The sequence below is a fragment of the Scardinius erythrophthalmus genome, assembly GCF_964197995.2.
Source record: "Scardinius erythrophthalmus genome assembly, chromosome: 17".
NCBI lineage: Eukaryota > Metazoa > Chordata > Actinopteri > Cypriniformes > Leuciscidae > Scardinius > Scardinius erythrophthalmus.
Genome location: NC_138237.1, coordinates 5,805,349 through 5,833,256, shown reverse-complemented (window position 1 = coordinate 5,833,256; position 27,908 = coordinate 5,805,349). Strand labels below are relative to the sequence as shown.

Genomic DNA, 27,908 nt, shown 5'->3' with positions numbered 1-27,908 from the left:
AGGCAATTTGTCTGTGTGACCATTCATTCAGCATGTTTACTTTTATAAAATTTGTATCACATACAAAAAATACTCAAATTGTTATTGAATATTCACTATATCATGTTGTTGCACCCATATCAGATATAATTTGTTTTAATGTAAGAAATGTATTGTTTTACCGTTAACTAAAAACAAAACAATAATATATATTTTTATGATAAATGTATTAAAGGGATAGTTCACCCAAAAATGAAAATTCTGTCATCATTTACTCTCCCTCAAGTTGTTCCAAACCTGTATAATTTTCTTTCTTCTGCTTAACACAAAAGAAGATATTTTAAAGAAGGTTGGTAATTAAACAGTTGCTGGTCCCCATTGACTTCCATAGTATTTTTTTTCCTACTATGGAAGTCAATGGGGTCCATCAGTCGTTTGGTTACCGACTTTCTTCAAAATATCTTTTTTTGTGTTCAGCAGAAGAAAGAAAGTCATACAGGTTTGGAACAACTTGAGGGAGAGTAAATGATGACAGAATTTTCATTTTTGGGTGAACTATCCCTTTAAGTTCTTGTTTGAATTATATGTAAAGGGTTTTAACCTTTTGTTCAGCAGGGGAACATAGAAACACATCACAATGTAAGTTACATTTAACATTTTATGACTAAATGTTTTTACAAAAAAAAAAAAAAAAACCCGGGATTAAATTTAAGATGAACCACAGGATGATTATGGTGTGATTTAGAAACTTGATTTTGGCTACACTATCTTTAGCCGCTATAAAAAGTTATATGAGCAAAAGCTAATTTTGAAACATTATCAATTTATGCTTAACAATTTTAAACCTCAGAGTATCTTTAAATTTATGAGTGTAATACATTTTGAAATCTTCCCTCTTGACAGATGGCACAATCACTGTATCCACTGGCTCTGCTCCAGAGCTTCGATTTATTATACATGGATATTATGAATCTCTTAAGGATCTTGCATGTGACATCATTCTCAGGAAAAGAGCGGAAAGAACTGATCCTGAAATATGGCCCAGAGAGGGTCGTGTGTGTGACAGAAAGATCTCAGTGGTGAAAACACCTTCCACCAGGAACAGTCACTTGGCATCATGCTGTTGCTTCCCCTCAATAAGCAAATCAATGAAAATCGAAAATCAAAAATATAAAATGGAACATTGTGCATTACAGGTCTTTCCTGGACCTCATGCCTTTCTGTTAGTTACTGACAACAGGAAAGAAACTTGGAAGAAATGTTTAAAAACAATCACTGAAGTGTTTGGCGAAGAGGCCTCAACATATGTTGTAGTTTTGATCATTGGGAGAACTGAACCGACAGGGATCAGCAGTGTCAACGAGTGTGAGATGTGTTTTTTGGAGGACAGTGACGAAAGTGTTCAGGATCTGTTCAGAGTAATAGAAAATATGACACGAAACAAGGAATCCACGTTCTTCATTCAGTCATCATATAAAAATGCATTTTTATTATGGGAAAAAGAAAAACATGCAGAAATAAAAAGAGAAACCGAGAAACTTCTAAAGGAGAAAGAAGAACAGCATGACAAAAAAGTGAATGATTTAACAGAAAAGCTTAGAATTGAGGACAAACACAGAAAAGAAATGGAAGACCAGCATGCAAAAGACATTGCTATGATTAATGAGGTAAAAGAAGCTAAGGAAAACCTTAAGATACACATAGAGACTGTGAAAAGTTTTGTGTTTGATCTGATACGCTTAACCAAAGACAGTCAGGAGCAACCAGGCGTTTCAAGTGCTCATGAGAATGAGCTCATTAAAACATTAGAGGCAGGCAGTGAGACGAGCCTGAGAAATATATTTTCTTCAATTACTGATGGGCTGGAAAACAAGTTAAATACTTGTAAAAAGACTGAGAGCTGCTTAATTGATGTTTTTCTTCAACAAGATGATGACCAGAAAAAAGAAATTGAAGACCTGAAAGAAGTTGTTGAGAAACTCAAGGAAAAGAAGAGCGAGCTATACAGAAACTGCTGGAGGCAGAGGACAGAGAAACACAGGCTATTAAACAGGAGGAAACAGATGGAGATCTACTCACAGGTTTGAAGAAACTTGAAGAGAAGAAACTTAAGGAGCATGAAGAGAAAACACAACATGTGACCAGTGGATCAGAAGAGGATAGCAGCATTGAGTCAGCTTCCCCTGCTCGTGAGTGTCTCCACCATACATAACCTCAAAGGAAATTTGTCACCTCAATTAATATAATGAGGACATTTCTAAAAATGACATTTTATTTTATACATTTCTAAACGGTTTAAACATTTGTCACATATAAACAGTTCCTTACCTCGGGTCTTTTGACCCAAATATTTTTATTATTATTATTTTTTTTTTTTTTTATTTTTTTTTTTTGCTGGATTCGAGGTGCTTCCCTTCCCTCAAAAATTGAACCCCCATAGGAATGAATGGAATGTGAAGATTTTGTTTTTTTTTAATTTGTCAAACAAATATAAAAAAAATGGAACAAACACACACACACACACACCCCTATAAATTTCCAGTAAAATGAATGAGAGGTCAAATAACAAGAGGCATTTTTCTTTTCAAATAAAAATCAGTCACAATGCAGACTGCACACAGATGTGAAGATTTGAACACATTTACAATGCAGAACAACCCCACCACACCACCCAACACAAATGCAAAATAAATAGTGAAATTATAGCAGAAATGTCTGAAGCTGTGATAGCATTTTTTTCCCTGAATTAAATCACATTTTTCAAATAAATATTCGTCAAGGTTTTACTTGTTTTTTAATTGTTTCCCATGCTGTATGTATAGGAAAACCTGAACAATTGTTTAAATTACAACTAAAAAACTTCACCAAAATAATAATAATAATTAAAAAAATAATAATAAAAAAAAAAAAAAATATATATATATATATATATATATATATATATATATATATATATATATATATATATATATATATATATATATATATATATATTTCATAAGATACCAGAATGCATACTGAAGAAAAAATTTGATTGATAAAACCTAGTAATTTAAAGGTAAATAAAAAAAATAAATGCATTAAAAAATATGATCTAATAGCCTACAATATTATCAAATTTACATGACATAAGCTTTCTGGAAAAAAGAAAAAGTATAATTTTAGGTCTTCGGGCAATTTTTACCCACAAGGGAAGGATTTGAAGCTCATGAATATGCAGTTTAGCCCCGCCTCCACTCACTCACACCCGCTCAGAGATTTGATCTAGTCTGATCTGGTTCTTGAGTTTAAAAGACTGACTTCAACTGTTATTCCTCTTTCAAGATATTATTTGGCCTTAAGATGTATAGCACATGAGTTGAATGGACTGTTATACATTTATGGTGCTTTTGCATCCTTTTTGAAGCTGAAAAGAAAGCCTCTGAAAGCTTTTCAATTTCTGTACAAATTAATCTTTAAAAGTTATTATTTTGAGAAACCCTTTTGACTGACAAATATATGTTAAGATAGCATTTGTTTCAATAAAAAATAAAAATGGATAAAAACTCTGATGTGTTGTTCCAGTATTTGAAGAAGATAAAGACAGACCTCTAGATGAGAAAGCGGGAGAGATAAAAAACAAAAAGGAAGATTCACACAACTCTGGAGGCTTCAAACTTGAGCGACGGGGCAGTATTCATCTTGAGCCACCCAACAGTAAGTATTCATCAGTTCAAGCATCATCCTAAACACTGCACATATTGTGGTATGCTTTTTTCTTCTTTCACCTATAGTGCCTGAAGATTCAAAAGCCAGAAGAAAAATCAAGTGAGTCTGGATGATTCTTAAATCTGTTTCTTTCACATTGAATATCAGTATGATATGGCACCTAATGATCTGTGTGCCGTTTCTAGTGTGTGAAAGTGAACACGGACCCGCACATGCTCTCTGAAGATCGTGATTACACAGAGGTGAACTTAAGGCTTTTACACTTTTCCAGTGAAGTGTAATTCATTTCATCAGACTGCTGTTATGCCTTCAGGAAAAGACCACACACACACACACACACACACAGTCGCAGATCCTCTTTAAGACAGTTGATTATGGGCAGTTGAACACCAAGGTATTTAAAGACTGTATTAGTGAATGAAAACAGAAATTGTAAATTATACAGAAACCAAAATGTCATAGCGTAATGTCCGCAGAATTATCTTTGAAAAAAAGTTACCTTTTTATCATAAATGTAACAATATTTTTCTACTACAGAGAGTTGCCCCATTGTCTGTTTTTATTTTCCATAGTATGTAAGAAGCAGGGGCTATTCTTCAGAGGAGGCGAGGGAGGCAGTGTCTCCTCAGAAAAATGGATGAGAAAATAATCAATATTATGAAAATAAAACAACACAAAAATTACAAAATGTGACATTAGAAAAAGTGTATAAATCACAGTTTTTTTCTAAAGTAACACTGTCAACAGTGACACCAGCAGGTAAAGTTACAGCGTCTCTCGCCTCCCCTGAGCCCATTGAGTTTTAACATGCCTCCATCTCGCTATGATTGGATATGATTGGTTCGGTTTACTAAATAGAACATTAATTACATAGTGTAAAAATACAAAGTATAATTGAATTTGATCTTAATTTATTATTTAATGAGGAATTTATTTACTTATACTTCTATTAAACCAGGAAACTGTGACAACATTAAGTGTAACAGGCAGGGCCGGATTAACAATTTCCTGTGCCCTGGGCAACAAGACTCAAGGCCCCCCGTAGTTAGGGGGGTTCGGGGGCATGCTCCCCCGAGAAAATTTGGATTTCTCTTACCTACATATGTGCAATTTAGGACTTTTGAAGGCCAAAAAATAAGAAATAGACTAGCTTTAAAACCTTGTCATTAGATTATTTGTCTGCTCTCTCCTCATCTTCATATTTCTTATTCTCTCAGTATTCTTATACTGGCCTATTTCTACCTCTCCTAAAGCTGAACTTTGACTGATAGTCTTTTCATTTTCGTCTGTGTCAGTGACGAAAATAAACATAGGCTCAACTGATATTTATACGTTTTATGAATCATTTTCTTAGACATGTTAATTTACTCAAGGCTACCAGGAAAGCTGTAGCCTAAGTCAGTATTGTCATTAGGAACCTTCTGCAAGCTTTGGGATTTGAAAACGTCTGTTTTTAAATGTTAAAAGTAACTTTAAATAATACAAATTATAGACTATACGTTTACCGCAGAGGGTGGAATTGGCAGACGTTCCCTTAAGCATCGTGCGCTGTGGAAACGCGTCAAAGCATTCTCAGGTATAATTATGCAGCATTAATGCACGAATGATTTTGAACGAATATTTCATCATGTCGATATACAATGGTCACATAATGTTAAAACTAATCGTGCTATTGATATCTTTGTTAGACTACCGACCCTATAGAACAAATGTCCTGCTAATATCGAACCTGAAACGAACTTTACCGCGCTCAACCAGCGGGAGTGCATTTCACGAATTAGTAATCGCTGGCGTTCAGCGGGGAGGGAGGAAAGTCGCGTGAACCTGCGTAGATGCACTTTATGCAGTGAAGAAGATCATAAAGAGTTTGATAACTTTATTAAATTTCTGTGTATTTCCTACCTGTCAGGGCCCCCTAGATGTCATGGGCCCCTGGGCAAGTGCCCAGTTGCCCTAATGGTTAATCCGGCCCTGGTAACAGGGACATGAAATTACATTTGATTTATATAAAAATATATATAATATAGAAATACAAATATTATAATAAAAAAAACTTTGCCTCCTCATTTTAAAACACCACTGGTAAGAAGGTTCTCTTTCAGGTTTCTCCTCTCAGTATTTACACTGGTAATAGATTATCGTATTACCTGTATTTGACAGTAAAGTCACAAATCTTGATAATACAAATGATGAATCCAAGTTGTTTTGTTCAAATTGAAATAACTAAAATAGCCTTCATTGTTTTTATTTGTTCCGGTCTTCTGCATGTCTTACAATCATTACAATTTAAAAGCAATTGATTTGATATGCTCATTATGTTTCATGACGAGACATGTGATAAAAGCGTCAATCAAATGACACTGTCAATCAAGGAGGTTAAATAATAAAATAATGAAAAAAATAAGGCATACAGGTTTGGAACAACATGTCAAAGGGATTAAATGGAGAGAGAACCGATGATCAAGCCCTTTAAATTAATGTTATAAGATCTAAGAGCGCCATCTAGTGTGAATGAGCAGCATTACATTAAAACAAAACAAAGGGACAGTTCACCAAAAATAATAAAATTCTGTTATCATTACTCACCCTGGAGTTGTTTCAAACCCACATGACGATGTTCTTCTGTGGAACAAGACTATGTCTGGCCTTTTTTCCATGCAATTATTATGAATGAGAACTAAAGACGACACGCTTCAAAAAGGACACAAAGGCACTGTAAAAGTGTTGAGCCTTTGTGTCCCTTTTAAAGGTTGTCAGCTTTAGTTCTCATTCATAATAATTGCATGGAAAAAAGGCCAGGCAAAGTCTTGTTCCACAGAATAACATGAATTTAAAATAGAAATTACAAATAAAAACTTTGTCTTCATAAACTTATCAAAGTGTAATACCTTGCTCTGCATGTGAAATAACTTTCCTTTCCAGCTGAAGTCAATAATTCCTCTTGTGTTTATCAGAAATAATACATATCAGAATAAAACCAGCCCTGTCCAAAACAGCAGCACAAATCACTGTTAAAACAACATAATATGATGTTTTTCTGATTTTACAAACTGATATGGATCTCATTAAAACATGTCTAGACTAGAGCATTAAAATAACAAAATACATTTATATTGTTGACATTCCTAAATCATGTAGACTTAAGGATTGGCCAATAAGCAACCGCCTACAGTAGCAACAACCCAGAACTGCCTAGCAACCAACCAAACACTCCAGCATTATGTCAGTGACTTTCACATTGACCTCTCTTTGTCTTTGCATTTAAAGTAGCATAATGTTATAATAAATCCATTATGTGCCAATAAAGGTACTTTTTTATAACGAAATATAGAAATGCATAAATACACATTACATTTTCTAATTTTCCTCTTCTGTTCTGCAGTTTCACTTCTCTTGTCATGCACTATTCTAGCTTACTCTTGAAATGTGGTGTTATGGCCCTGCTAATGTTGCTGGCTCTTTTAGCATCAACATCTAGTACATGAATACATTTTAAATGTAATGTTCTAGTTTTTGGTTTTCTACTTGATCTGTATCTTTTGTTGCCTGCTAAAGTGTTTATGTCAAATGGTTTGATTGTTCCTCAGAATCTGCCAAGAAACCATATTTAATTTAAAGCACTCCATCTAGCGGTCAACATCATGTGTTTCCTGATGACTGAACAAGTCACTAAAAACAGAGTGAAATGACTATCAGTTACCGCTTTATCAATATCAAATGACAGAGTCAAACAAACTTCACACCAAGCATCTTGAATGACTAAAATAACAGCATTCATCAGTCATTCATTATTGACAGTAAATATTAGTCATCCCAGCAGTGTAATACAGAGAACTTCCTTTTTTATTCTCAGCACATCTCTGCTTATCTCAATACTCTTGCTTGGTTTCTCAAACTGCTTGGCTTCATTGAATGCTTGCGAAACCAAAGATTGCAACATATTTGGAAATGATTTCATGCAATGAAAAACAGATCAGATCAGAAATTCAGTGAAGTCTAATCTGCATTTTTATATTTTAATAAAAAATAACATTTCATTTTAGTCCTTTGTAATGTTTAAATATATAGAAATATAGAAATTTATAAATACAATTACGATATATATATATATATATATGTGTGTGTGTGTGTGTGTGTGTGTGTGTGTCAGTAGTGCAAAATAGATATCTAAATGGGATATTTGTTTTTAATGACCTTATAAGTTTAATTCATATTTTTAATTTTTAATATTTTAAATATGAGGGCAGAACAAAACACTAAAACTTGGTTAAGGGATTTATCTGACAAAAGAGCACAGGAAAAAAAGCATACTGTCACAACTGGGTTGTATAAATCACAGGAAGATGATTATTAAAAGACTTCAATATTCCACACAGAAGGTAATCCAAACACGGCAGGCAAACAAACACAACCGCTATGCATTGACGTGACCGGACAATTGAGAACTGAAAAGACTGCAACTTAAATACAAGGCAAATGAGGTTAATTAATGACAAACACCTGTGATGAAGTAAATGAATCTTTAAGACAACTCATAAGTTGTGGGAAACTAAACAAAGGAAAACAGGAACTAATGAATACAACCTAAAAGTCCATGACAGTGAAACTAGGGGCTGTTTAGGGTGACCATTTCCATAACACCATAAAAGAGGACACTTTGCAGCATTTAGTGAGGCAAGAATACATAGGACTCGTGTACTCGTAGCTACAATACAATTTTGTCCATCATATCGATGGTATCATGATACAGTGATTCTGAAATAGCCTACTCTATTCATTGCCAGACAATTTAAACTACGATATACCTTGATGTAGACCTATGTGTAACAGAAGAGGCAAAAAAGTGTTTGTTCACAATATTTGTATTTATTCAAGACATTGTGATGTCTGTTTCAAAAACTGACCACTGAGATGAACCTGTCTTGCAAAGTGCACAGTGCCAGAACACATAACATTTATGGACTTCTGGAAATAACAGAAATACATAAATAAACAAATAATGAATGCGAAAAATTAATAAATACACATTTCAGTTCTTAAGAAAGAAGTTCCCCCTCTGCAGCGGCTCAGGCGACATCAGCTCCTCTAGGGTCATCATTCACTACAATTACATGCAGCCAATATCCGGGTTATGGTCGGGTTAGGGTCACTATTTGGGTTTCTGAAACATTCGGAATAACCCGTTTACATGCGTGAGCAGAGAGAGTTACTCCTGCATGGAATTTGTAATCAATTGGTAATATCCCGATGTAAACGGCGATGCACGGTTAGCGTCTGGACGTACGGACAACCTTAAGACGCAATATGTGTCATTTCCGATTCTTCTTCATGTATCCAAAGACGAAAACAACAGCAGCAGCACGCGGATAATGAATAGTTCAGGGCAGATAGCGATCGCGTTTGTTTGCGCTTTCCTCCTCGCTCCAAAAGTGTGTTGCTGTGCTGCGTCTCGCCATGTTTACCTCTACTTCTTGTTTACTTCCGGTATATTGCACGCGGGTTTTTGTATGCGCCGTCTCTAATCAAAAGACCAAGATTCCTTGAGAATAGAACATGCGCAGAACACAAATCAATGTTCCTTTTGATGGGGATATGCCAATACGCGTTTACATGACCAAATATTCGGGTTAGAAAAGGGGTACCCCTGGTATAATATCCGGGTTTTTAAAAACCGGGATATGAGCATATCCGGGTTTTTGCCGGTGTTTACATGGCCGTGCTAATATCCCGGTTTTGAACGGGTTATTGGCTGCATGTAAACGTAGTCATGGACAAATTCGTGCTCTTTTGTCCATTCCGGATTAAATGAGATCTGAAGTTTCGGCGTGTTAACGTTATGATATGACGTAGCCAGCACGGGGACTCCACGTCATGTTGGCTTGTTTACTATTTTAACCAATGATATATCAGATATTTATTTGACCGCGCTTTCAGCCAATCATTTGTTTGACCAGAGATCGTATGGCATTATACGCTATGCTGCTACGTCCCAATAAAGATTCTAGAGCGGGTTTTTTTAGGCCGATTCAGCGCAACTCCAAAAAGGAGGACAAATGCGTGTCCGGCTTGAGGCGGCGCAGGACGCTGGACAGGGGGTTTAAAATCCGGACTGTCCAGCCAAAATCCGGACGTGTGGCCACCCTACTGTTTACACAACACCGTTTTCAACTAAAAACTTCTTATGCGCTTTGGCTGCTCGTTTACTCAAAATGGCGTGAAAACGCAGCATTTTGAAAACAGGTTTCAAAGTTTAAGTTTTAAAAAACGTGAATCTCTGAAAACAATAACGTCATGCACATGCATATTACTTGTTCAATCTACAGTGTTTCATCGCCATCTAACGGCCTGGCAGCAGAATACTGCATCATTTTCGGGAATCCGTGTGAATGGGGATCGTTTTAACAATGGTGTCGTTTGTAAGCGGAAAACTCAAAGACAAAACGTCTTATCGCCGTTGAAAAAGCATATCGTAGTTGTCGTGTAAACGTTCCCTAAGACAACTCATAAGTGGTGGGAAACTAATCAAAGGAAAACAGGAACTAATGAATACAACCTAAAAGTGCATGAAAGTGAAACTTAGGGGCTGTTTACTCTGATTCCTGTGAATGAGGATCGTTTTGACAATGGTGTCGTCTGTACGCGGAAAACTCAAAGGAAAAATGTCTCTGTTTTAAGCATATCGTTGTCGTGTAAACGTACCCTGAGACAAAGATAACTGAATGTCTGTGACATAACACCCCCTCCCGGAAGAGCTGTTAGGGGAGCCCAAGGCAAAGACGGAGAGCCAATGGGACCAAGCGACACCTATGGCACTGCTGACCAAGGTGAAGCAACAGTGAAAAGCCTCCGAGGAGGAACCAGAGCGTCTGTGGACTGAGGCAGAGCCGGTGTGAAAGAGGACCAAGGTGGAGCCGGAGGGAGGGTGGAGCTCGTGGAGCCGAAGGAGTGGAGAGACTGTGCGCAGTGGATGACTCGTACGTCCAAAGCTCAGGCAAGGTGGAGCCAGAGGGATGAGGGAACCTGTGGAGCCGCAAGGCCGAGGGTCTCTGGTGGAGCCGACAGGTCAACGAGCCGAGGTGGAACGAAGGGATCAGCGGCCGGAGGTGGAGCCGAACGATCCTCTTGTTTCGGTGAGGCTGGTGACCGTAAGACCTGGGGCTCAACTGCAGCGCACTGTGTGAGAGGGGAAGACGAGGGGCTGCAGGGAACCAGCTGAGGTGAGACTGAAGGACTGGCTGAGGTGGGAGAGGGAGGACGGGTGGAGTTAATGATGATACTACAGTGTCTATACAGGGCGATGATACGGTCTCTATAATGCATAGAACCAGTGATAACGAATGCACAGTCTCAATGTAACAGGTTTTATGCTGGACAGGACCAATAATGATGTAGACCAGGGACGTGCGGTCAGGGTAGGCAGGGTAGGCAGTGCCTCACCAAAGGAAATGTTGACATTACATTTATTAATTCCAAGAACTTTATTAATTCACCACATTATTAATTGCATTTATTTTATTCCAAATATAAATTTTTGTAACAAAAATGTTCAGGAATACACATATAATATACTCATTTTGCCATTGTTTGCTCCTAAAACCATTGTTTCATGCAGGAAATTCAAAGCCATGGCCATTGAGGCAGAGGTTAGCAGTGCCTCTTTGGTCCATAGAACGTAGTTTACGTAGGTTTGCGCATGCGCAGTCAGTTCTCATGATATCTTGAATGATCAACATTGAGGCAGAGACCGAGCTTGCTTCATGTCACGTGATCCACTCGCTCTCACTCAATCCGCGCTTCCCGATCTAGCGGCGCCTAGCGTTGGCTGTCAGCAGGCCCGGGGTAGGTAATCGGGAGAATTCCTGGTGGACCGCTTCACTTTTGGGCCGGTCGAGGATTTTTGTTTTTTCACATTTGTCACGTTAGTTACATTAGGTTACACACGTTCGGACGTTCCGCATTCTGACACCGCAGCGCGCAGCCTCTGCATACATACAACCGGCACATCCGGGAACTTAACTGTCAATTTTGTAACCGCCCCTTTTTAGGGGAAAACAAGCCAGACTTCCCATAGACTTCAATACAAAATAGCGGCACAAAACAACGTCCGTACACAGCCGGCAGACGTGTATAACTTCAGAAATCACTTAGATGAAATATGTCGAGTAATTATATGTCCACCCTGCCTTCCATAGAGCGTGAACGATACATTTATAAACTTAATTTGGGCAACTTAAAAACATATCCCGTTTCATTCTACCAGCGTCAAATTGGCCTATCAACCCCACCCAGTGGTTTACCCGGACATTTACTCATACCTCATCGAGTCACCAGGTAGCCAGTGAATGATTTTACTACGGTTTTAAGACGTAAACATCTTTAAATGTATAATATTGTGTCTTTATGTTTAGAGTAGCTACTGAGTGCACTTTTCTGTCCAGCTATACAACTAGCCTGATTTAGCTTTCGATAGCATCATCCGTAATTTATGATATTTCCATAAAAGCAAGATATTGATGATGATGGCAGGCAGAGATGGGCATAAATACATGGAAATGTATCTAAAATAAAATAAAAAATACTGTGTGAAAAAAAATGTTTAAATACAAATTACATGTTTTCAAGGGTTGGTACACGTCCTCAATCCGTTACTGTGTATGGCGCTCGCCGATTGTTTTCCCCTAAAAGTGGGCGTGAACCTTTTCAGAGACGTTCTATGACGCTACGCCGGTTGTATGTATAGGTTGTACCATGTGAGGGAGTTCTCCCCTCCCCTCCTATAGAGTTGGTTGGGTCCATAGCCCGTCTTTTCCAAAACGTTTTCTCAGGTAACTAAGTTACCGCGGCACCGCCGGCGCCTACCGATAGCTGGGCCGGCCCGGTAGCTACGCATCAGGGAGGATGGATGGGAGGAAGAGGCCAGGAGGTATGGAAGCTTGTTTCCGCCACAGAATAAAACATTTTAAAAGATAATTGCGACTTTTTATCTCACAATTGCGAGTTTATATCTCGCAATTCTGTCATTATTTCTCAGAACTGCGTGAAATAAAGTCGCAATTGCGTGTTATAAAGTCAGAATTGCGAGATATAAAGTCAGAATTGCGTGAAATAAAGTCACAATTGCATGTTATAAAGTCAGAATTGCGTGTTATAAAGTCAGAATTGCGAGATATAAAGTCAGAATTGCGTGAAATAAAGTTGCAATTGCGTGTTATAAAGTCAGAATTGTGTGAAATAAAGTCGCAATTGCTTCTTATAAAGTAAATTATTATTTAACCTTTACATTATTTGTTGAACCATGGCATTAATACAAACTACACTAGTGACTAGGCTGCTTATCGGCCCTTTCTTACTGTGTCCCGCACAAAACATTTGTTTGTTGTATAAGTCATAAGATAGATGTGTCCATTAATTTGATTATTAGATTTGATTGTGCATTAGCCTCACATATGACTTTGCTGTATGCAGGCAGCGATGTGATGATGCCTGATATGAACTTGGGTCGCTACATTAACTGAATGAATATATGAACATAAGCCACATTGATAGGTCACAGCCAACCCATGACAAGATTTCACCGCACGTTACTGATGTAGACATTGATGAGTCAGGAAAGGGCAGGGAGGGAAATAATGCTTCAGAGTCCCAATCGATCAACCAGTCATCCCTAGTTTCAATCTCCACCAAAATACCCTCTGGTACAACCGAGGTCCTGACTCACTGTGGTCATCAAAAAAAAAAAAAAAAAATCCCAGGATGTCAAAAAGAGTAGGGGTTTAACCCCGGCATCCTGGCCAAATTTGCCCATTGGCCACTGTCCATCATGGCCTCCTAATCATCACCATATATATATACTGATTGGCTTCATTACTCTCCTCTCCATCAATAAGCTGGTGTGTGGTGGGCGTTCTGGTGCAATATGGCTGCCATCGCATCATCCAGGTGGTGCTGTACATTGGTGGTGGTTAAAAATTGAAGATTCCCCCCTTCCATATGTAAAGCACTTTGGGCACCCAGAAAAGCGCTATATAAATGTAATGAATTATTATATTTATTATTATAATTATGTCATCCTCCGCTTCACCCATTGTGACTGCGGATCCGTTCACCCACAGTGTGAAGCTGATATAGTCCTCTTCAGGGCTCGACCATAGACTGTAAAAAAATATGGACGTAGTGTCCGTGACGTCACCCGTAGGTTTCTGAAGAGCATTTTTGAAGCCTAAAGTGGGCGGAGCCGGCCGTCGCCATCTTGGCCTTGCGTCACTCCCGGATAACAGAAAATAGGCAAACAGGCGGGGCGTGAGTGGAGCTGAGGAGAAATCTGGAAATCTCAGAAATCTGGCTATCTGAAATCACCTCGACGTGATCGAGTTAGCTGATGATGTAAAGCCAATTAAACGTTCCTATTTTTGCCCTTCGAAATATTATAATAGTTAAAAGACATGGCTACAAGTGAGACTGTGTATTACTTCGAGAGTGTTTGTGTGTGACAGTGATTTATGTGCATACATGTCCGTCACTCTTTCATGGTCCGTCAGCGCGGCATCGCTCAAGTTCGTAGAGAGCTTATTCAGTCCATTTTAAATTCTGATGTTGGCTGTCTCTCAAATGGGTTAAACTATAGATATATTGCCTTTGAAGTGCAAGTAAATGCGCTAGAAAATCCACGCTCATTCATGTGCATTTATTGCATGGACGGAGAAAGCGCCGACGCCTGCATGATTTCATCTGACGGTACATAAGCATATTATAATCCATCTGTTCCGTGAGAGCAGAACGAACGAGCATTTATTGACGTTTTAAATTTGAAAACCCCAAAAAGCAACGAAATTGTCAGACATCCATTAGTGCAGGTTCACGGAGGAAAACAACTGAAATACAGAGCTGGTTGTTCTCTCGAACGATAACGACGGAATCCAAAGACGTGGGATTTGTACCCAAGTATTAAATTGTATGAAATAATCCCGAAAAAAAGCACAAACACTGCAGAGATGGCAAGTTCAGCAGCTAACATTTGCTGAGGTGAAGTGACGGCTAGTAACAGCAGACAAACGGCTAGCACTGACAGCGGCAATCCATCTGTCACTCAAGTGGCCACTGGCCACACCCTTAAATTTAAATATTAATCAACTAAACGGACGAGTTATAAAATAATTCACCCCCCTCACAGTTGTTATGAAGGGCAAAATTAGCTGTATAGACCAAAGCCACATAGAGATCCAGGCTGTAAACATATTTTTTTCTGCTGTAAAGTTGGTAATTTTAACATGAGGGAGATACAGATTTGACTCACTTCTGCAGCCAGGCCAAGCGGCCAGTCAATGAATTGCAGTTTAACTCACTTCCGTGTTGGTTTCAAGAGAGAGACGGGGAGGTTGCCGCTTGGGCTCGACATTAACTTTTTTACTCACCAGCCACTGTGGCTAGTGGTTATGTAAGGCCTGATTTTCCTGCTAAGACAAAACTCACCCTGCAATAAAGCAATAAAGCAATAAAACGGACCCTGGACACAAGATCGCAAAGAAGATCGCACAGGACATTGTCCTGTCCAAACTTTTCTCCTTTCTTATCTCTGCATCCTACCTTCCTCTCCCCCTGAGTCAAGTCACCAAAAATTCACTAAGAATGTCTATATATTACATATGATGTATCTTGTGAATTGGTAAAATGGTCTTAATTTCATTACAGTCATTGGTATAATGAGAAAGATTGAGAACTTAGGAGGCCTGTTCTCTTTGGGTGATGTCTCTTCAAGACATCTCCCCCGAAACCAGGTGTTACCCCCTGGGGTACATGAATTGACCCAAAACAACCCTAAAAAATATTTGGACAACCCTATTGTTCTGGTCTGGGTATTTAAGGGAAGGTGACAGAGCAGTCTTTGGGAACCTGTAACCAGGAAAAAAACCCATGCAGAGCTGTTTCAGTGTTTTCTCAAGTCGTACACTTGGAACACACTCACACACCACTGTATGTCACTGTCAGGAATGCATTGCTTACTTTTTTTAGAGTCATCTTTGAGTAATTGATGTCATGTATTTATTATTTCTGAATTGGCTTTTAATCACTTGTGTAATTGGCATGATACATTTTTCCTGACAAATGTTACATCTTGATTTATTCTGCATTTTTCAGAAATCATTAGATTAAAGTGCAGTCTGGTGTTTCCGTAAATCTCTGTCCATGATAGATCAAATCGAAGGCACTATGAATGGAGCATGGGGCACATCATTAAGGAGACCTTCCGATTTCTGACTATCACTGACACGTTGCCAGCTCGCAACTATTAAAAAAATTACACCTTTGTTATGAGTCAGCAGAGAGCGGCCGCTTAGGGTAAAATAGTTGCACTGCACCCTCTGACTATTTCAGGACTGGCTAGTTTGTGATTGTGAGCGCACATTCGTGATGTGACGTCTCAAAGCGACACTGGGTCCTTAATGAATGAATATTTGAAATTATGAGATACTCAGAATAATCAAAGATCTAAATTAATTCATAATTTATGACTATTTTTTTAATAAGAAACAAAATCTAAATTTGATTATCATTTGAAATTGGAGTCAGATTAAGCGTAGAGCTAAAGTAATATTGAAACTAAAATTCTAATAAATTAAGTGAACTTCACTGGAGTGTTGAAAAGACATACACGCATTATCCCTTCGCCCAGGCCGTTGGACTCTGTCATTGGGCCAATGGGTGGTCTTTACAGTAACTAGCCACTTAGCATTTTCACTCACTGTAACACTCGGTTGTTAAAGGGATAGTTCACCCAAAAATGATAATTAGCCCATGATTTACTCACCCTCAAGTCAAACTAGATGTGTATGACAATATACATGGATAGATGCACTTTTATGATGGATAGATGCACTTTTTATAGACTTCAAAACAAAAATGGCCATTCACTGCCATTATAAAGCTTGGAAGAGCCAGGACATTTTGTAATATAACTCCGATTGTATTCGTCTGAAAGAAGAATGTCATATACACCAAGGATGACGTGAGGGTAAGTAAACCATGAGGTAATTTAGCATTTTTGGGTGAACTATCCCTTTAATGTCAAGCCCTGGTCCTCTGGGGTTCAGCAGGGATCTCCTCGGGCCGGGTGAAGCGGATCTCGTCGTCCAGCCCGCACCTAAATTCCTAAATAAGGCAGACGTCATCGCAGGCGGCGCGGTGGCAGGTGTTGATAAACTCCACGACGTACTGCTCCAGATAACTTCTGCCATTCTGAAAAAAAAAAAAATTGTCCCTCCATCTAGAAATTTGATGCCCCACATAAGGGCAATGTTAATGGACGCAGTATCCATATAGTTATGTTTAGGTCCGGTCACAGCTGATCTGAATTAATCCAGGTGTGTCTGATTATTGTTACTGAGGTCAGACACACCTGGATTAATCAGTTTGTCCAATAATGGCAGACAGGAAACAAAGGAGCTGGCTGAAGTTCAGGAAGTAGTGCAGCTGGGCATAAAGGCTATTGATGTCAAGATGTCAATTTTCCTTTGCCAGACATTGCTTCTGACCACTACTATATATTAGTTAAAATCAGTGTCGACTTCTGAACCTCAATGCATGTATTTGTTGTGTTTTGTCCTGATCGTGTGTGTGTTAAAATCCCAAGGTTTTTCCCCATGTGCCACAGTAATCTACAGGTAAGTAACATGAGCCAAATAAATTGTCTAGCCTGAAGAAAAAAAGAAGAAAAAAACACAAGACATGGAAATCTTCATTATTATATAAGGTGTCTTTCCGTGAAGGAAAAGGAACAAGACAATAAAAATATGAATATTATCATTCTTCAGATTAGTGTGGCATTGCAGGTGCCCTGGTGGAAATTCCATCATAAAAGTAATACAGTACAATCTGATCTGAACGAGTCCCCTGGATTAAGATGGAAAACCCAGATAATCGAATTCATACCGTGATGATGCCATTCAATTGATCTGCTACCGGCAGGAAGATGATCAAATCCAAAAAAATTCCAGTTAAACGAGATCCAGAATGTCCTGTCATTACGTGAGAAGCTTTAGTGCTGATGAAATGAGATGATTTTGTAATTTCACCTCAAGCATTATTAACAAAATCCCCTGATATTATTTACAGTCACAGGGTGCTCCGTCCAAGACAAACACACAAGTAGTATTACAGTAATGTAAGCAACTGAGTAACATGAGATACTTTCTTATACTTATTATTAAACTTTAAATGAATAATTCAACCAAAATCCTGTCACATCTTACTCAGCCTCTTGTCTGATTAACTTAAAACATAATGCATAAGTACTGGCTACTGTTATGGTGGTGCTTTATAAAGAGTTTTTTTTTAACACTTTACAGTAAGGTCGCATTACTTAAGGTTAGATGTGTCAACTAACACTAACAATGAGCAGTAATTGTTGTTAATGTTAGATAATAAAAGTACAACTGTTCATTGTTAGTTCATTTAAGCACAACACAGGTTCATTAAATAATATTAACAGATATTAACTTGTATGTAATGTGTTAGTAAATGTTGAGATTAACATGAACTAAGATTAATAATTGCTTAAGAAATTATTGTTTCATTGTTAGTAAATGTTAACTAATGTAGTTAATTAATGTTGACAAATGGAACCTTATTTGTCTTTATAAGTCTTTTTGTAATTTTGAAGCTTTTCACAGATTAAGTCCTCATTTACTTTAAGAAAAGAAAGAAAGGAAGGAAGGTAGGAAGAGTAATGCGATGTGACATTTACAGTCAGTAAATGATGGTAGATCTTCATTTCAAGGGCAGTATTTATCAGAATTTTTTTATTTTTTTAAGGGGAGGGGGATTAGTGGAAATGATACTACATTCCTTTCCAGTCTCTGCATGCTGGACAAAATGAAACTGATGGACAACTTGTGAAACACCCATGTATCTATCGCACTTTCTTGCCAACTATTGAGAGTTCATGAATAAATTCATCCTTACAGTTTTACGTTTTTATAGATTTGTTTCACGTAGGAAACAAGACTATGATGTCAGCGAATCTACATGTTCATTCCAGAGATGATTTACCGGATTCTGCGATGATTTAACGGTCCTGTCATTGCGTTCTCAGTATCCGTGGATGAAGGGAAGCAAAACTGAATAAGTCAGGATTTTTTTCTACGAGACTCGATTTTTTTTTAAACTCTCAGGCTTCAACCAATGAGCAGCGAGAAGGAGGAGCCGAGGACGCGCTCGAGAAGCTTTTACAGCAGATCCTCTCTTCAAACCCGCAGAAACACAACACTGAGCCACAGAGGTTACAGGCTTCTGCTCATGCGCGACATTCATCATTCAGTAAGTAAGCAATTTCGTGTATATATAATCATCACACACACTATATATTTAATCTGATGTCTACTAATAGATATAGTGTAAATACAATTATCATGATTTGGAGTTATTTTTAATTTACTGGGCTATTTTATGTTGAATTTGTCATTTTAAAGTCATACACGTTAAGCTGTTGTTTACAGTGTGTAATCACCCAATTTAACATCCTGTGGTTTTGTGGAAGCTGGTTTTGCTGCAAGCTGTATTTATGCAATATGATGCACTTAAAATGAGAATTTTGTGCACATTTGGTGGTAGTAATATGTTTTTTAAAAAACTTTTTTATAGTGAATAATATAAATTTCTCTAGTTATGCTGTGTATGGGGGCTATCATAATTACATTCAAGGGCCAGTTGCATAAAATGCTTAGACTAATCTTACAAGTTAGTTATCTTTAAGACAAATCTCCTAACTGCTAGTTGGTCAGAATGGTTCTTAAGACACGGTCTTGACTGTTTATGCAACTGGCACCAGTTTCTTATTTCTTTTTCTTTGTTTAAGGCTTTTATGCAATTAAGTATCATTGTTTTGGTACCTGTCATGACATACAAATGGAAATCCTCCCCTGTAATCTCTGTAAAATGATGTATGCAGTAGAGCCTCTATATGGTCTTTTTGAATGGGTTAAATGGTTTCAGCACTGTGAAGAATCTCTTGTTATTGTAGCTATGGGACTGAACATGTTTAAGCCTGAGCTTAGTTCTTTGTTTTCATAAAGATAGATACTACTTAAAAAGTAATGTTTTGTTTAATAATTTTCCAATTTTGTTCATTTATTTTTAATTATTTAGAAATGTGCCATGGTAAACCATCCTCCCGTTTCACAAACTTAAGCCTAATCCCAGACTAAAACGCATGTTTGAACTGTTTTAACTGAAAGCAACTTGCACTGATATATCTTTAAATATGTCCATGCCATTGTTTCGTCTACAGATGCACACCTGTAATGTTTTTTCTAAAGCTTGTTTTTAAAAGCTACTTAAACGTCGTATATTAACTAAAGCCCAATTTATACTTCTGCATCCCCCAAAAATGTAACCACACGCCCGCAAGATCTGTGATTGGTCGGCTTTGTAGGATCGCGTTTCCTTCAACGCCGCCATTTTTAAAAACAGAAGTACACTGATGTACGATAAATGGCTGCACACAACGAACCAAATCGTCAAATCTACCGGCCGACATTCAAAAATATCTGAAATGCATTTCCTCGTCCATGTCTATCAGTGGCCAGACAAGAACAGAAAATTCACCCTCTTTTTCCTCAACCGGTTTACGTATCATCTCCTCCGACGCCTTCTCTTGTTTCTGCGTTTTAGTTTTAGTAATTTCACTAATTTACACCATTATTTGTTTAGCCTATACTCAAAACAGCGGCGAAGAAACTCAACACAGTGGAACATCGAAAACCTACCGCCAACTAGTGTTTCAGTGGTGTAACTGCAGAGCAACTCAAACAGAACGCAGAAGTATAAATGCCCACGATGGTGTCGGCTATGGCGTACACTTGACGCTGAAGTATAAATTGGCCTTAACATCTAATCCTGGTTTAATCCCTGTCTGTGAAACCAGGCCCATGTTTTTTGACATGGTATTCTTTGCAGTACGTTGGATGTGTAGAGTTTTTTATAAAAGACATTCTTTTCAGATTTCACTATGATCTTAAAATTACTCATACAAAAATATACAGAGTATTCCTGAAGACTGATCTTATTTGGGTAGTTTACACTTCTGTTTAAGGGTATGAAGTATGAATTTCCCTTATTCAGGCTAAAATGGATAATCTTTAGAAACCACATCTTCTTAATTGGATAGAAAATGTTTGTGGCAGGTTATGAGACTGGTTTCCCAAAGGTTGTTGGTTGAAACTCAAAAAAATAAAAAGGGGACTTACTAGAGTTTGTTTGCCAACCAATTAACCCAGGGTTGCCCAAGGGTTACTCGCTATTTTTATCTTTGAGTGAGATTATCCATGTGGGTGTTGTTGTTGTTTTTCTTTTACTCATTAACTCACAAGTTTTTCCCAGTGATGTAAACTATAGTAACCTGGGGAATCCAACTTAAAAGTTCCTGTTTGTGTTCACAATCAAACAGCAAATGTGCACCAACATGAGAGTGAAGAGTTTGATAACATCACCATTTCTCTCAGTCTCACTATGATCGTGTGAATGTAGAGATAAAAAGTCTGTTTATAATTCACACTTGCTTTCCTGAAGGTACTTTTGGCAAACTACTCAAAAATGTAGAATAGAGTTGAGTCAAGTCACTGGTCAGTTCAATAGGGATTAAAAAAAATGGTGTAGGAAGGAACGACAACAAAGAAAACGACAAGTTACACAATTAAACGTGATATGTGTATATGTGTGTGTTATATATCAGTCTATCTGGACTTACATTATGAACATTTTAACTTTTTTTGTTCTCAACACACGAAAGCGGTAACACTTTACAATAAGACTCATTAGTTAACATTAGTTAACAACCTTAGTTAACATGAACTGAGAATGAACAATACATCTTCAGCATTTATTAATCTTAGGTAATATTAATTTCAACATTTACTAATACATTAATGAAATCAAAGGTTGTATTTGTTAACGTTAGTTAATGCACTGTGAACAATCAATGAACAGCTGTATTTTTATTAACTAACATTAACAAAGATTGAAAAATGTATTGCTCATTCATATTAGTTAGTGCATTATCTAATGTTAACTAATGAACCTTATTGTAAAGTGTTACCATGAAAGCTTTGCTATGGTGTGTGTTATGGAAATTGAGAGTAAGACTAACTGGATAAGCTTCATTTAGAAAGAGATCTTCCTTTCTGAGGAAGAACGGTCACTGTATTTCTGAGATAATCTACCTGGGGTTCTTTAGGTTTTGTTCCGCATGTGAATCAGTTAATATGCTAAATCATTTAGTCACACGGTGATGCCATTGGTCTGACTCATATCAGGTCACATGACAAATCAACAACAACAGCAACAAAACTGCTTTGTAATTGTCATTAATGCAGACTCTTTTGGTTCAGTCTTTGTAAATCATGAAGTGAATTGCTGCTGAATCATTGTGGGTTATGACATCAGTGACCAGTTCTGCTCATAGATACACGCTCAAACTCTTCATTACAGCTCAGTTTGGGCTTCAGATCAGGAGGATTGTGTGTGATTGCAGTCTGATGTGTTGTCTTTACCTGCAGGGTCAATGAGGGGAACGTGGGTCTTCATATTTCAGGCTCTGCTATGGCCTGCCGTCTCAGGTATGACTAATATGCATTACACATATCTGTCTGCTTTAAATGATAAAAGATTAATCTGCTAATACGAGAAAAAATGTCTCAGTGGTTTCTCCTAGAAATTAATGTAGCAAATTAAGGTTTCAACTGAGAGTGACAAACTGCTTATATTTGTCATGATAGTCAGAGATCTCATCAAACACTTCTCATCAAATGACCTGAGCTGCTATTCACACTTCATTATTATAATCTTACTGATGATGACTATAGTAGGGTAACTCATTTAAAGTAAAGCTGATAAAACGCAACTGAGAGCTCCAGTCTCATGAGCTGTGAAAGTGCAAGATCTGAGCAAGAAAATTTACCTTGAGCATTTCACTTCCAGTTTTGAACTTGATGAAGTGGTCTTATACCTATCTAATGTTTTAAATGGCTCTGAATATGCTTTTTACACTTTCTTCAGTGTGTAATGTTTCTGTTTGAGCATGAAAAAGCTATGCAAGGTTACAAAGTCCCTCCAACGGGAGTTCTTCTCTATATCAGTGTCAGTGTTTCTGAACTCCCTGAAACTCCTCCAGTCTTGAGTTTCTTCCGGGAACGAACACGTCGCAATATTCCTCATTTGAGTAATCCATACGCAGAATAAAGGGGCGGGGCCTGGTCGAGTTAGTTAGTGCTGTGTTGAAACTGGGGTTAAGGTAAGGGGGGGGGGGGGGGGACATTTCCCAAACACGCTCAAAGCGCTCGACCAATCACAACACACTGCTCCAGCCGACCAATCAGAGCACAGTGCGCTTTTCAGAAGGAGGGGCTTCATAGAGACAGGAAGTAAACAGAGCGTTACTGACAGACGGGGAAGACAGGAGCCGCAACAATGGAGATTATGGGACAAATAATGTTTTTACATTCAAGCATGAAAACATTCTAGTAAAGCCCAAAAATAAAATTAAGACTTTGAAAAAGGGCATAATGTGTCCCCTTTAAAATAAATGTATATTTTTCATCCTGTCTTCCTCTAGGCCTGTTTACAGTGAATGTACAGAAGAGTTCTTACGAGGCCGAGCTGCACGGGGACGTCGAGCTGGTGTGTGTGTTCTCCGCGGTCAAACGACCCTCAGACCTCACCGTCATATGGACCCGCATCAACCCGAAGCCAGACGTGGACGTGTATCGGCTCGAGAAAGGCACAGAAAGCAACATTTACACCAATGATGAGTTCAGAAAGCGGGCGCAGCTCATCCAAGAACAGCTGGGAAAAAACCGAGCGGTTTTACACTTGAAAAAGCTCCAGATAAAAGATTCGGGAACATACCGGTGTATCGTGAAAGAGGGACTTGAGGGAGACTACAAGCAAGTCACTCTCAATGTTACAGGTGCTTTTGCCTTATAAAACACACAAGCTTGACATTTTTATAGCCGTTTTAAAGTGTCAGTTGATTGGTTTGCAGTTTAGTTAACTGCTGCAATGCATTATGGGACACTTAATAGTACTCTTTCTACTGCATATGTGGTATTGAATTCTAAATTACAATTTTTTTATTCATATATTAAATAGCAATGTTTTCGGTTTCATACACTTATGCTGCAGTGCATTCATTTATATATATACTGCACATTTTAGCATATGTAGAATTTGTCGTGGTAGAGTTCGGCGTTGAGTTCAATGCATACTGTAAATTTGCATACTGTATTTGCACAATATACATCATACTACAAAAATAGACCTAGTATAGTATTCCAAACCCATCCACAATCCTGAACACATTTTCATATGTTTCTCTGCACCTTGCATATAACTTATGTACTGTATTACGTTTATGTTTTCCAGCTCCTTATACTCCCATAAAGAAAAGCGTGAGGAAAGTGGGTCAGGATGAAGTGGAGCTCTCCTGTGAGTCTCAGGGATTCCCGTCACCTCAGGTTTTCTGGAGCGACGGTCAGAACACGAACCTCACGGAGATGTCCAACAGCTCTGCGCACTATACAGAGGAGGACCTGGTCAAAGTGTTCAGCACGCTGACGGTGAGACGAGATCTCGTGAACAACTACACCTGCACTTTCCTCCGGAGCGGGGAGATCCAGCAGACGGCCTCCTTCAGCATCCCAGGTGTGTTCACTACTATAAGGCCTGATATAATGATGAATATATATACGCTGCGTCCGGAATCACATACTGTACGAGTAGGCGCTACATTTGTATTTGAATTTACTTTGTGACTGTTTAAAAAAGTATGTTCTATATAGAATGAAGACGGGTAGCATGAATGAAATTTGGATGTATTACATTCGCCATGTTGTTTCTGTCATGTGACCTACCAGTGTCAGTTGCGTCGCTTCATAAATCCTCTCCCGTGGCCTCATGGGATAGTAAAGTGTCCATCGTATGCACACTTCAGAATCTCTTTTATGAGTACTGTGAACTCTGACATACTTTTTTTTGTCACTCACTGTTTTCCGCCTACTATATATGGTAGGGAAGTATGTGATTTCCCAATGTTTTTTTTCCCCCTAGGCTAGCTGATGAACCATATAAAGATTATCAGACAATCAGAATCCATCCAGCTTTAAAGAGCTTGAGTATATGAAGTGTCAGATGGTGTTTACTTGAGAAGCAAAATGACTCAAGATATTAAGAAAATGTTATCAGAATTAAGTGTGTTTATGCTTGAAACAAGAACAAAAATATCTGCAAATGGGATCTGAAAAATAATCAAGCTTTCCCCTTGAATTTAGTTTATTTTTCTGACCTCATTGGCAGATGTTTGTTTTTGTTTCAAGCATAAACTCACTTAATTTGTATCTATTTCTATTCTATTTTTAATTCATTTTGCTTCTCCTGTAAATGTATGTTGATTTAAGAATGTTGAAATAATTTCAGTGGAAAACAAGACAAAAAAATATTGTTTGCGATGTATCATTCCGATCGGAAACAAACGCTTGATATCATGAGCACTTCTGAGAAAGAAGTGATCTTTATAAAATGAAAATGTGAAAATCAGTATCAGCCTACAGATGTGAAAGTTTCCTATGTTTTCCATCGCTTATGACTTGTGTGAGGCAGATTTTCCTTGATGTGTTTCTGCAATGAGGGGGCAGATGATAAGAAATACGCTGGCAAAGAAACACACGCACATAAAAACAGACCTGTTTCTGTTAAATATGGAAACTGGTTTTATGTTACTGTTTTTTTCCAGCAGACTCTAGTCTCATTGTGAATGCGGTTAGAACAACATGTTTCACCCTAAAGCAAGTGTTCATCTTTCAAAGTCTGAAAGGAAATATCTTCTGTTATGTAACAAGTTTACACATTATGCCATTTTTTGCATTTAACATTAATAACAATAATAACAAAAAATAAACTTAAACTATATAGACCTTATGAGCCAGAGAAACGAGGGCGCCGCCATCTTTAGAATATTGTCTTTGAACTTCCGTTTTTTTGGTCGCTCTGTATATTTCTATGGTATTGCTGTCCAGGAGTAATTAGCTTTTGAAGTGGATTTACTTAATGTAAAGTTAACGAAAGTTATCATGAGGACTGTAGTGTTTGAAGCAGTTGACTAAACAAATGTCAGTAGACCGGTGACCCGCAACGAGCTATATACTATAGTAGTATTTCAAATACATTAAAACAGTTGTTGTAAAATAGCTTATATATAAAACTATCTTCATTACGTTGAAATAAAAAAAACTTGTTTCATTTCAAATAGTTTACAAGGCAGCTTTTCTCATTTTCATTTAGTTAAGTTAAAGTACTAAAATAACAAAAATTAAGTAAACTAAAACTACATAGGCAATAATTAATAAAAATGAAAATATGAAAATAAAATCTAATGCAAAAAAAAAATATATATATGTGTGTGTGTGTGTGTGTGTGTGTGTGTGTGTGTGTGTGTGTGTGTGTGAAATCCATCAAGAGCTTATAATGAAAGTCAGATATTGAGTGCAGTTTAACAGCAGTGTTTCTCGTTTCCACAGATGAAATCCTTCATGAATGCTCTGCTCAGTACGCGTGGATCGGAGCCGTGGTCGTCGTGCTGTTAGCCATAACCTTCATCTACGTCATTCTGCGGAGGAGGAGCAATGGTACTTTGATAACAGTGCACATTCACTTACATACCTAAAACAATCATTTTTGACATATACCATAGTAATACCAAGATTTTTGGACATTTACCATGGTATAATAATTTGAAGTAACATGTAGAGTACCGAGCATCAAAACCACTGATCCTATCACTGTTCTTCACAGTCCATTAAAGCGTGTCATTTAGCAAGTCTCAATCAGATCTGGTGAAGTTTTAGGTGTAGCCGCTGTGGATTTGCTTGATTGATTTATAGTGTGTTTGAGAGAGCAATCATGTGATTCAGCATCATATGATATTAAATACCTTACAGAAGGAATCCCCTGTTGGATCACTATCAGGAAATAGATACTCAGGGTTTTATCAACTGACAGGTGAAAAACTCATTAGTCATTCACGTGCATGTGTTACTAGACACTTCTGAACAAAGATTAACCTTGAAAATTCATAAATTACATTTTGTACATGCACACATCTAAACATTATGAAACCAAAACCTGCAGAAACAGGAATGACCCAGTAAATTACCCTTAACTAACCTCAGCCGTTACTGACCAATCCTACCATAGCATTGCCATATTAATATTATCAGTCATGACTTTGGGTTATGTTCATAAAACATACTAATACGGTTATCTTACTATTTCTGCCGTATTCTGTCACATGACAACATCACTCTGATGTCACGTGACATCAATGTAACAAAGACTTTATTTTTAAACCAGTTATTGGTGAATGTTGCTTACTGCTTCACTTACTATTTTTAATAGATCATATTCCATCCCAAATATAGCCCGGGATTGATGTTATAGAAAGCAGTTTTGTGAGTCAGCATCATGTGACGTGTAAACAGAGAGTCCCCAGTTTATCAATCTTCAGTATTTGCAGGAAAAACGAGCAGTTTACGTCACAGGTTAATCCCAGATCAGTCACTCGCGTGCGGGGCAACTTTGGCAACCGGTTACTCAACTATCTTAACTAACTACAAATGAAATTGTCTCGTTGAAGTGAAATCACGTACACTGAACATATGCTGTTGTTTCTCTGAGGATTATACGTGAGAAGAAGCAGATTTTTTTTTAGGTTTCCTGTCAAAACAAATTTTCCCCAAGTAATCCTGACACTGCAAAACATTTGTCCGTTTCATGATTATGAGCTGAATGCTGAACAGAAGATTCATCAACAGCTTATGATCAGAAGATATGACTATGCAAAAGTGCTGTTTCGTATCCTCTTTTAATGTGCAGCCATGGGTGAATTCCAATAAATAATGATAAAACATGTATGTGACCTGTTTCTCTATCTATTCCCAGGTCAGAAAAACAGACGAAATGAATCATCTAAATGTGCTTTACTGTTCCCGCACTCGCCCTCTGACAACACTGACTGTGAGTTTCTCACATTTACATCGGCCGTTTCCCGCTCACAAATTAATTGTGCTCATGATATGAAGTGTCACTAAAAAGTATACTGTAAAAACAAAACAATATATTTCCTGTGGACGTTGAGAGCATGCAATACATATATAATAATATATTTATATATTTGTATC

The 27,908-nt window shown here is 37.7% G+C and overlaps 1 protein-coding gene and 1 long non-coding RNA gene across 2 annotated transcripts in view; both read left to right on the top strand.

The window, feature by feature from the left end:
* The first annotated feature begins 2,029 nt into the window (after positions 1 to 2,029).
* On the top strand, positions 2,030 to 4,012 carry LOC308705549. Its single transcript, XR_014031935.1, has 3 exons — positions 2,030 to 2,168; positions 3,544 to 3,786; positions 3,873 to 4,012. It is a non-coding gene; the product is annotated as an uncharacterized lncRNA (long non-coding RNA).
* Positions 4,013 to 10,697: 6,685 nt separating this feature from the next.
* Positions 10,698 to 27,908, top strand: part of LOC308705440 (uncharacterized protein) — a gene marked incomplete at its 5' end in the record, with an annotated part of 21,582 nt that continues 4,371 nt past the window's right edge. Inside the window, 7 exons of the mRNA XM_081390463.1 lie at positions 10,698 to 10,864; positions 18,791 to 18,999; positions 22,236 to 22,295; positions 23,291 to 23,644; positions 24,100 to 24,378; positions 26,250 to 26,357; positions 27,670 to 27,744. Coding sequence (XP_081246589.1) covers positions 10,698 to 10,864; positions 18,791 to 18,999; positions 22,236 to 22,295; positions 23,291 to 23,644; positions 24,100 to 24,378; positions 26,250 to 26,357; positions 27,670 to 27,744 — 1,252 coding nt within the window. The remainder of the gene's footprint in view (positions 10,865 to 18,790; positions 19,000 to 22,235; positions 22,296 to 23,290; positions 23,645 to 24,099; positions 24,379 to 26,249; positions 26,358 to 27,669; positions 27,745 to 27,908) is intronic.